Genomic DNA, 11,602 nt, shown 5'->3' on the forward strand with positions numbered 1-11,602 from the left:
AGTGAAGCCATCTGGTCCTGGAATTTTCTTTTCTGGGAAACTTTTGATTACTGATTCAATCTCCTTACTAGTAATTGATCTGTTCAGATTTCTGATTTCTTCCTGATTCAGTCTTGGTAAGTGGTATGTTTCTAGGAATTTATCCATTTCTTCTAGGTTGTCCAGTTTGTTGCTTATAGTTGTTCATAGAAGCCTCTTATGATCCTATGCGATCTCATTCGTGGTGTCCCTCAGGTTGTCCCCATGCTTCCCAGCTGTCACCTGCAGCTCCTTGTACTGGAGGCAAAGAAATGACAGTGAGCTGTCAGATCGTTCCAGGCCCCCATGGGTAACCACTGACCCCTGGGCCCACCCTCACAGCAGGATGTGTAGGCTGGATGTGTTTGGCCCCGGACCTCCGAGGAGCCCAGTTGCCCAGGCCTCTCACAATGGGGGAAGGTCCTGGTGCGGGCCTAGCCCACATCCTTGGACTGGCCATTCTCTCACCTTGGTCTGGTACCAGGCCTCGGCCTCAGCCCTGCTTTTCTGGGCAATCTTCTCATACTGGACCTTAACCTCGGCGATGATGCTGTCCAGGTCAAGGTTGCTATTGTTGTCCATGGAGAGGATGACACTGGTGTCAGACATGTGAGTCTGCACTTGACTCAGCTCCTGCAAAAACAGAAATAGCTGTCACCAGTGCCCATGCTCCAGGCCAGGGGTCCCCAGGTGTCATCAGGAGGCCTGTGCTCTCCCCCAGGCTCCGCCCTAGAAGGAAGCTACAACTGCCAGGAAAGGCCTCAATCTCTCCAGCTGGAATGGGGCTCCCAGTTTTATAGACATCTTTCTTTGTGTGGATTTGCAGGCTTCCAAGAGCTTAAAGAAAGGGAAAGGGAATGTGTGCTGACTGGACTCCAGCTGGTACCAGGCCTGAGCCAGCACATTCACCTTTAATTCTCAGAACACCCTGTGAGACAGGCAGGGCCACAGCTGGTCCACAGGGTGCTTCTGTGCAAATTAGAAAACAGCACTCCTCTGGACAGAGGCAGCCAAGTATGGGCCTGATTCAAACGCCACTCTCTGCTCAGGCATTTAACAACTTGCATCACCATTCACAGTGGTCCTGACATAGGCAGGTGAGAAACAAGGCTTGGAGAAAAGAAGTGACACATCCAGGGTCACAAGATCCAAGGTCATCCAGTCTGACCCAGCAGGGCCCAGCCTGGAACCAGTCAGGTGAGTGTCCAAAGCCCAAGTGTTTTCCTCTGGAATACACTAATTATCTATAGTCCATGCTGATGTTCTGGGCCCTCCCTGTGTTTCCAGGACCATCAGCTCTCACACCTAAAACGACGTTTAAAGATGCCGAGAACGGTATGTTGGGCTTTGAGACCAGCTCTTATCACTAGGTCATGACTGTGTTGACTCCCAGTTGGGCTCTACCTCTATCTTTCCCGTGGTCCTTCCTGCCCTGGGCTGCAGACAAACTGCCCCAAACCCCAGCTCCGATCAAATCCCTCATCCACTCAGTGCTCCTCAGTGGCTCCCAAAGGGAAGAAAATCTTCCGCCTCAAAGTCAGTACCTTCCAACATATTCTGGTCTTGTCTCCAACTTTGCTCACACGCTGCCCTTCACTGCTGCCAGTGGGATTACAGTAGATAGAAGAATGGCAAGAACAATCCACATTAGTGGACGTTCCCCGTGATCAGGCACTGTGCTAGGCACTTGACAGGTACTAACTCATTCCCTGCCCTTTCCCAATGGCACAGAGAGCAACTTGCCCAAAATCACAAACTATTAAGCAAGGAGCTCAGTCTCAAACACAGGGAGTTTGACACCAGAACCTGAGATGATACAGACTAAGATGGAGATGGGCATAAAGAAAGAAAGAACTACCTCTTGTAATAAACTACAATGGAAAAGAATCGGGGAAAAAAGAATATATATATATATATATATACCCGAATCACTTTACTATACACTTGAAACTAACACAATAACAAAAATCAACTATACTTCAATTAAAAAATAAAATTATAAAAAAAGAAAGAAAGAACTAGCAAAACCAAAACTGACATCTGTATGGACATAGATTTAAATTCTCAAATTAGATTCTCTTTTAAAAGGTGAAATGGGTTGGGAGGGAGAGGGGGCAGAAATCCAATCACTAAAATATTTATGGTTTAGTGAAAAGACCTGAGCTCTAGGGACTTCCCTGGTGGTCCTGTGGCTAAGACTTCGCGCTTCCACAACAGGGGGCGCAGGTTCGATCCCACATGCCACGTGGCGTGGCCAAAGTGTACTAGAAAAAACTAAAAATTTTCTCTTAAAAAAAGACATGAGCTCTAAAGACAGACAAAGCTAAGTTCAAGTCCCCAGTCTGACATCTACCAGCTGTGGGACCACTGTCATCACTAAGCCTCACGAGGCCTCAGTCTCCTCTTCTGTAAAATGGCCGTGATAATACCTTCCTCATGCAGTTGATCTGAGGATTCAGATCCATACGTGGCCCATGGTGGGAGCTCAGTAAAATGAATCATTTGCCCAGATTTCTCCAAAAGTCAGTCAGGATGCCCGTGAGGCATGTGCCACAGAAAAAGTCATTCTGTCACAGTCGTGCGTTGCGAGCATCATCTTGCAGCATCACCCGTCACCCTCCCCAGCTCAGGGTCCCTCTACAGTCCCATGCCAGAGCGTGGTCCTGAGGAAAATTAACTTGGAATTTTTAAGACAAGGAGGCAAACACTATCTACCAGACACCATCAAGAGTGGATAAAGGTGTTCTTGCTAGGACTAGAGGATAAAAAGTTCAGGCTTTCCAAAGAAAGAGCTAATGCTAGTGGAGAGAGAACTCTGTGGATTAAAGGTGTGAGCTCCTTAGACATCTGGGGCCCTGAGGGGAGGGAGCACCCACGCATGGGAAAAGGAGCCAGAGGGGCGAAGTGAGGGTACTGGAGCTGGATCCCGGAGGGAGCCCCCGGACCAGAGGGAAGCCACGAGGTAACTTTCCTGCCCTGTACAACACACCAGGGATTGGTGGCTGGCCTTCTGGATTTCCTTGAGATCTGGCTTGACCAAAACCAGACCATGAAATCGATTACCGAGTGCAGTGTTAGCCATCACGCCTGGTATGCAAGCAAGGGAATGACTGCTCTGGCCTTCACTCTTCCCCCCGCAAGGAGGTGCCCACAGACATGGGGAACTCTGACAGGAAGTGACCCTGGCTTGGTCCCAGCTCGCCTTCCCTGTTCATCTCCTCATCCATTTCTCCCACACACTTGACGCCAGGTCACCTGCTGCTCCCCAAACACACCGTGCTCTTCGGTGCCTCCACGTCATGGCGCAGGCTGGGGCCCTGGCTGGCAGACCCTCGCTGCTCCTCCTTCAGAAGTCCCGCCCTTCCTTCAAAATCCAACACGAATGCTGTCTCCTCTGAAATGCCCCCAGACCTCCCAGGGAGGGTCAGCCACAGCCTGCCCCATGCACATTATCCCTGTCCCAACATGGCTCTCGTCACATGGTAACCCACAAAGGCAGACTGTCCTTCTGTGGTCGTGTGTAAGGTATTCAGCCACATGTGTCAAACGGACAGGGAACAGCAAAGGAAGGGAAAGCTTTTTGAGAGAGTAGGAAAGCTAGTTCCTACCCATTCAGAGAAGAGGAGCTAGGCACCCTTGACCTGTCCTAAAGGAGAGTCCACCCTAAGAGAGGAGAATAAGGAAGCTCCGGATGGTGAATGCCCATCAGTGATCCCACTAAAAAAGAAACTGGGGAGGCACCTAAGAGATCAGCATGATGGCACAGAACACTCCCCAACAAGCTCATCCCGACAGGCGTGTAGAGATGTTTGAAGGGGAACAACACAGCCAAGGATGTACTTGGAAAAACGCTAAGGCCAGTGGACAGGGGTCATTAGATAAACTCTAGGTGTGAAGAACAGGGAGGTAGCATTGGGCTAACCCTACAGAAGACCCAGGCAAAGCCAGCAACTCAACTGCTATGTCATTTGCTCTTTCCCATCAAGAAAACAGTCATCAAACTGGAAAGGGCAGGATGCTTGAGAAGAAATGGAAGCCAAGACAGACCCTGAGGGTATGAGAGACCTTGGCCTTGTTGGGAATCTCAGGGGTCCAGGCCAGAGGAGCAAATCCTAGGACCCCATGGCCATGGCCAAGGAAATAAACACCCCTGGAGATCCATGAGAAATATAGACAGTAGAAGAGTTTCCAGAGCCTGAGACATGAAAACGTCCTCATTTTCAAAGGGGAGAGATTTAGACTTCTCCAACTTAAACTTGATATCAATCTCCTATGAACCTCTAGAATGAATTCTAAAATGTGGGTGAGAGGCATGGAGCCAGCAAGACTTCCCTAAGGAAAAGTCAAACCAAATAGATTTGATTCCACGGCTGTGTTACCAAACTACTCAAGGATGCCACAGATGCTATTTGACCAAGACTTTCTTTGGAAGACGGCTTTTTTTCCCCTCTCTTTGGAAATGCTTTTTTTCTGACATTCTTAAAAATAAGACAGAAAAGTGTGGGCCAGATGATGCCATGGTTCACTGGATTTTAAAATAACTGAGGCTCTTGAAACACATATTATTTATTAGTGACACAAATTATTTATTAGTGGAGTGATGAGATCAGCCTGGTGGGAAGTCACCAAGGAAGATCTAGCTCTTGGACGAGGACTCTTTTCTTGGCTCTGTCCGCCTTAATGTGTTTTATCAATGATTTACACTGAAATGTTGTAAAATAACTAAACTGAAAGTTTATCAGGTCTGCAGATAACCCAAAGCTGGGGCGTCAGTAATATATCCACTTAGCCATTTGGACACCTCCAATATATGGATAGGAGAATCAAGTTTCAAAGCACCCACAGTGACCTAAAATGATGAGACGGAACCACAATAACATTTCACAGGAAAAAGGGGAATCATTAACTCTTGCGTTCAGTTTCAAAAATTCAGCTGCCCAAATACAGGAAGTTGGAGGACAGGGGATGCATGTCTCACTTGAAGGCGTTCACGTAAAAAAACCCAGGGAGCTTTTAAGGGGCAAACATTGTGAAATGGCTTCTAAAAATAACACATAAACTAGTACAATATTAGGCTGCATGAAGAGAAGTCTGTATCTGTAACCTTCCTCCCCACCTCTCTGTTTTCTGGATTCTGGACTAAGGATGCCGTTTCCCCAACTTTCTCACATGCCACAAATGTCAGTTCACTAATCGTCCCGACCACTAAATTGTTGTCATATGACAGACATGTGTCACATGGAAGACAATTGGATACGTGCAGCCCAGAGGGCAGAATCAGGGCCAATCAAGAGCAGAAGTCATGGGAAGAAGATTCAAGTCAGCTTTCCAATACGGTTGTTCAACAATGGAAATGCCTGCCCTAAAAAAGAGTGAGCTCCCTGCCTCTAGAAGTATTCAAGTAGAGGCTACATGCCCCCGTCAGGGATATTAGAGAAAGGGCTCTTATTCTGAGCATAAGGTTGCCCTTGGGCTCCCTATTGAATCTAAGAGTCTATCATCAACTCATGTCAAGTTCAACCCTCTTACCTTGGTCTTCAAAGCCCCCTTGTTTCCTGGGACCCCTCGTAGATTCTGTGATCTACCTGCTACCCACACCTCACCTCCTGCTCTCACATGGAATTTCAGTCCCCACTCTCTGTCCATCTCTGCTCCTGTATCCCTTGCTCCATTACAAACTGGGCAACAAGGGGAACAGTATAACAGTCCAAGGACCAGGTTTTAATTTCAGAACTGCCTCTAACTAGCTGTGTGACCATGGGCAAGTTACTCAGAGCCTCAGTGTCCCTGACTATAAAAGGGAGACAGTAATAGAATCTATATTATGGAGTTGTTGAGAGGATTATGTAAAAAGCTTAGCTCAGTTCCTGGCCCATCATAAGCACATAAACATGGAAGCGAGTACTGATCCAGGTCCAGGTGCTATATTCTATCAATTAAGTTGCACTAGTGAATTCTGATCAGACTTCCAGGGGGAATCCCCAAAGCTGTATGTGAATGTAAGTATCCTTGTCCATTGGCTACCTTACTTCTTCATAAAGATGCCTCAAGAACTCCATCTCCTCTATCAGGATGTCTATCATGCCATGCAGATCCATTTGGCCCATGTATGCAGCACCCACATCCTGGGGGCGAGAGAGAGAGCAGGGCGGTTGGCTCAGCCCCCAGGGCTCTCACCTCTCTCCGAGTCAGCCCAGCACCCTGGCAGCCGAAGACCACCTGCCCCCACTCCCTGCCACCTCGTTCACCTTCTTGAGCATCACAAACTCGTTCTCTGCGGCAGTGTGCTTGTTGCTTTCATCCTCATACCTGTTACACAGGGAAGACTCAGCCCAGCCTCCCCCCAGTTCTGCCTTTTAAGACATTGAACCCAGTTGGCTTTAAGGAAGCCCTGATGGGTCCCACAATGGCCAAGAACACCTTTGGGGAGCAGTTCTGTAATGCAGCTAACCAATGAAGAAACAGGGATACAGTCTTTAAACATTCCTCCCACTTCCTTTGAGGAAATGAGCACAGTATTTGTGCAATAATATGGCAATTGAGAGCAGCCATCTCTTTGGATCAGAGCCCTTGGGAGGCTTTATGGGAACAGGTTGAAGATGTGTCAACAATGATTAACCTTTGCGTTCACTTTCTACAATAGGATGTCATTGAAAACACCAACTTCTCTCCAACTGTTTTTGCAGAGAATTTAAGGTTTAGAAATTGCCAGTGTCAAGCAATGGGAAAAGATATGAAAGTTTATACCTTAAATTCATAAATATACAGACCAACCAATCATAATATGTGAACCTTATTTGCATCTTGATTCAAGCAAACTGTATTTTTTAAATTTATGACATTTATGGAACAATTGGAAATTCAATTGTTGATTGGATAGTTGGTGATACTGAGGATTATTGTTTCAAAAGATTTAGGTGGGGGCTTCCCTGGTGGCGCAGTGGTTGGGAGTCCGCCTGCCGACGCAGGGGATGCGGGTTCGTGCCCTGGTCCGGGAGGATCCCACATGCTGCGGAGCAGCTGGGCCCGTGAGCCACGGCCGCTGAGCCTGCGCGTCCGGAGCCTGTGCTCCGCAACGGGCGAGACCACAACAGTGAGAGGCCCGCGTACCGCAAAAAAAAAAAAAAAAAAAAAAGTAAAGATTTAGGTGTTCTTAGGGCATTGTGTTTGTGTGTTATTAAGTCACGTTATGCAGATGAACTATATGAATATATCCAGTAAAAATAGTTGTGAATGAAATGACATGATGGCTGAGATTTGCTTCAAGACAATAAGGGAAGAGGAAAAGCGAGTGAGTAGGGGTGTAGACAAAATAAAATTGGCTATGAGTAGACAATTATTAAAGTTGGGTAATGAGAACATAAATGTTCATTACACTTTTCTCCCTACCTTATAATATTTTTTCATCTTACAACAGTACACAGTGTGACAATCCTCCAGGAGGCAATGGGTCCAGGACCTGAGCCCCCGAGGGAAGCAGCTCTGTCTGGACACTCCCCCAGCTGGGTCCCTGGACCCAAGAATAGGGTGGCCCTCTCTGGGGAGATTTCCCAGGCTGACCCTTCCCCATCCCCACATGGCCCCAGCCTATCCAGCTCTCCTCACTTGCTCTTGAAGTCCTCAGCGAGATCCTGCACGTTCTTCAGCTGAGTCCAGCCTCCCCTGCTCGCTCTGGAGGTTGTCCAGCTTCCCCCATAGGTTGTTGATGAAGCACTCAAAGAGGGGCTCCAGATTGTTCCAGATGATGCCCAATTTCTGGCCCTGCTCCTGTAGCATCGCCCACTTGTTCTCCAGCACCTTGTTCTGCTGCTCCAGGAACCGCACCTGAGCCAGAGCAAGAAGGGTAGCTGGCGCCAGTCCCAGCCCCAGGAGGGACCAAGGACCTGGCCCATCGTCACCATCTGTCTTGACCAGGACACCACAGGGCAGTGCAGGGCCTCTGTCTTGCTGTGGGGAGGAGTTCCTGAGTGAACAATCTTTGCTGGAAAAGACAGTCCAATCCAATGACAAGGACTCTAAAGAGCTAATAAACATAAAAGCCCAGCTCCGGGACTTCTCTGGTGGCGCAGTGGTTAAGAATCTGCCTGCCAATGCAGGGGACATGGGTTCGAGCCCTGGTCTGAGAAGATCCCACACGCCGCGGAGCAACTAAGCCCGTGCACCACAACTACTGAGCCTGTGCTCTAGAGCCCACGAGCCACAACTACTGAAGCCCGCGTGCCTAGAGCCCGTGCTCCACAACAACAGAAGCCACCGCAGTGAGAAACCCCCACTCAGAGCAACTAGAAAAAGTCCACATGCAGCAACAAAGACCCAACGTGGCCAAAATAAATAAATAAATTTAAAAAAAAAAAAAAAAGCCCCGCTCAGTCAGTCATTTACTTCCTGAACCAGGAAGAAGTCAAGTCACTTCTTCCTGGGTCTCCCTTTCTCACTTATCCTGGGTAAATCAAACTAGATCAATGTTTCTGAGCCTCAATTCTGCATCAAAATCAAAATTTTTAATGCAGATACATATATAGTATACGTGTATATATAGGTACATATGGATATATACAAATATACATACAGAAAGAGAGAGAGAAAGAAAGCAAATGTGACAAAATGCTAAAAATTGGTGAATCTGGGTGAAAGGAAATATAGGAATATGTTGTACCATTATTGCAACTTTTCTGTAAATTTGACATTTAAAAATTTATTTTATTTTATTTTTTTTTGCGGTACGCGGGCCTCTCACTGTCGTGGCCTCTCCCGTTGCGGAGCACAGGCTCCGGACATGCAGGCTCAGCGGCCATGGCTCACGGGCCCAGCCTCTCCGCGGCATGTGGGATCTTCCTGGACCGGGGCACGAACCCGTGTCCCCTGCATCGGCAGGCAGACTCTCAACCACTGCGCCACCAGGGAAGCCCAACATTTTTTTAATTTTTAAAACGTGGATGTCCAGCCCTATTTCTACAGACTCAGAAGGGTGCTCATGGCGTGAACTTAATGGGCCCCCAGGGGGGTTCTCTGCCCAACCAGGATTTCAGGATATCAGACACGGACAACCTGTCAGGCCTCAGCTCCCAGACCATGGTTCTGAGAGTCTGAGAAGGTGTTGCTTGTTTGACCTCTGGGACAGTCCCACAAAAGAAACAAAAGTCACTAGGGGAAAAGGTGAGGAGGTGGGCAGAACAGTTTGCCTCACCCTTTGCCGTCAGGTCTCTCCAGATCCCACCTCCACAGCACCCCAGGCCCACAGTCACGTGGCCCCAGGCCACTAGGCAGCAGTGACGAAAAGACCTCTTTATGCCACGAACTTGAGTCCCAGGGCTACCTCTGCCTCCAAGTACCTGTATGATCCTGGGCAAATCACTCAACCTCCCCAGACCTCAATTTTCTCTTCTTAAAAATGGACACACGGGACTTCCCTGGTGGTCCAGTGGTAAAGAATTTGCCTTCCAATGCAGGGGACACAGTTTCGATCCCTTGTCAAGGAACTAAGATCCCACGTGCCGCAGGGCAGCTAAGCCTGTGCGCCACAACTAGAGAGAGAAAAAAAAAACCGCACGCCACAACTAGAGAGAAGCCCACATGCCACAACCAAGACCAGACGCAGCCAAAAATAAGTAAATAAATAAGTAAATAATCCTTCAAAAAAAAAAAAAGGAACACACTATCACTAGACTGATTTCTCATGAGATACTGTGGGTATCATATGAGAAAGGGGACATGAATATCCTTTGGGAACCCACAAATCACTGAACCAAGGTATGGTCATCCACCAGGATTTTCCTCATCATGGTCCCACTGCCTGGGGGGGCTCGGGGTAGAGGTAGACAATGCAGCAAAGTGGACCTGGAAATGCCAGAGATTACTACAAGAGCTTCCCTAGTTGGCCTGAGGGCCAGAGGAGGAGTCAGGACACTCCCGATCTGGGACAGATCAAACTGCATATCCCCGGGTCATGGTGACCTGGTGACCACCATGCTCATTTTCCACCCCAAACTGAGCTCCTTGGTTGGAACAGCGAGGAAGAATTGGAGAAGGGAAAAGGAGACTTCCCCTAGGACCCCCCCCCCCACCATTGTGTCCTGATCACATCTTTGTCCTTAGACCTCCTCCAAAACCAAGAGAACAGGCAACAGATGGGGTTCCTTGGAGACTTGACACTTGAGCCCGTTTTCCCAGCTATAAAACAAGAGGCAGTGAGGGCCACCCCACTAAGAAGAGCAATGAGGACAATCCACTGTTTAATTGGGGGACAAGGCTGCCGTGTAACCCCATTAATGACGACTATAAGAAAGGCTGCAACACGGTCAAGCTAGGCTGGACCAACAGTCCTCGTGAGTGGACTCGAGATTCACCATCAACTACAGTAAAGACGGTCCAGCCATTCGGGTCCAGGCGTCCCACGCTCAGGCCAGAAGTGCTCCAAAGGTCATTCCATCCACTCCAGGCCCCAGTGCACATGGGCTGCACCAGCCTCCGCCCAGCCCACCCTCTCTTAGGGGCCTGGCTTGCACTCCATGGTCCCTCCCTGCCTCCTTCCACCTCGGCCCACCTTGTCGATGAAGGAGGCAAACTTGTTCAGGGTCTTGATCTGCTCCCGCCCCTGGGTGCGCACCCGCTGGGTCTCTGGGTCGATCTCCACATTGAGGCAGGTCAGCAGGCTCTGGTTGACAGTGACCTGCTGGATGCCTCCAGGAGGACAGGCAGGCCCGAACGTCTGCCTGCCAGCCCCCGGGCCCATATAGGCCCCACCACCAAGGCCGAAGCCTCCCAGGGCCTGTCCAGATGAGGCCCCTCCAGCCACGCTCACCAAGATACTCTTGCTGGTCCCCAAGTTATAGAGGCTCCAGCTGCGAAAGTCGCCCGTGCTGGGGCCACAGTGGGCCCTCCCCCCGCTGCCACCACTCCGGGACACGGTCACCCAGCTGATGCTGCTGGGGGCCCAGGAGCCGCTGCCTCCGCTGGCAGAGTTAGAGCTGAAGGCCCCTTTGGTGGAGTACGTCTGCTGAGACACGGAGGACCTCATGGCTGCAGCAGGGCTGGAGTGCAGGCCGGGAGAGCTGGGAAAGAGCACGGTGAGCTGCTGGGCCACTGATGGCTTTTTTATCTTTTCCCGGCTCCTGGGCTCCACAGACACTCCTGCCCCATCGCCCCTGGAGAGAGGGAGGGGCCCTGTTCGTCAGGGGAGTCTCCTCTCCCATAGCGGGAGGGAGGGGCTGCTCCCAGTTATTGCCTGAACTCCAGAGCTGGGGCTTAGCCGAGACTGTCTGGGGCAGGATGCCACCCCCTTCTCCCCCCTGGGGCGCTCCTGACTTGGAACAGGATGATAGGGGCTGCCATGGCCACCGGCACCACGCAGTGACTGGCTGGCCTCCTCCCACCCAGGCTTTGTGGCCACCATCAGTGGGGCTCTGTTCTGGGGTTGGTCCCAGTCCCCTGTGGTAAGCCAAGGCCCCAGGGCCCAGGCTGTGCGGTGGTGAGGGCACAGGCATTGGGCAAGGGGCTATGGAAGAGGGTGCCCAGACCTGTTCCAGTCCCACCTTCCCGGCCCATGGCCTCGGTGCCTCCTGGCAAGTCCAGGGTGTAGGGGCAC

At 50.0% G+C, this 11,602-nt stretch overlaps 1 protein-coding gene across 1 annotated transcript; it reads right to left on the bottom strand.

The window, feature by feature from the left end:
* Window positions 1-204: 204 nt before the first annotated feature.
* KRT79 (keratin 79) lies at window positions 205-11,035 on the bottom strand (the record flags this gene model as incomplete). Its single annotated transcript, XM_082666301.1, is given in 7 exon segments — window positions 205-276; window positions 487-651; window positions 6,048-6,143; window positions 6,267-6,327; window positions 7,624-7,668; window positions 7,670-7,842; window positions 10,562-11,035. Coding segments are annotated over 7 exon segments (1,086 nt in total).
* Window positions 11,036-11,602: the final 567 nt, after the last annotated feature.

This window comes from Grampus griseus, assembly GCF_964374135.1.
Source record: "Grampus griseus genome assembly, chromosome: 11".
Taxonomy (NCBI): domain Eukaryota; kingdom Metazoa; phylum Chordata; class Mammalia; order Artiodactyla; family Delphinidae; genus Grampus; species Grampus griseus.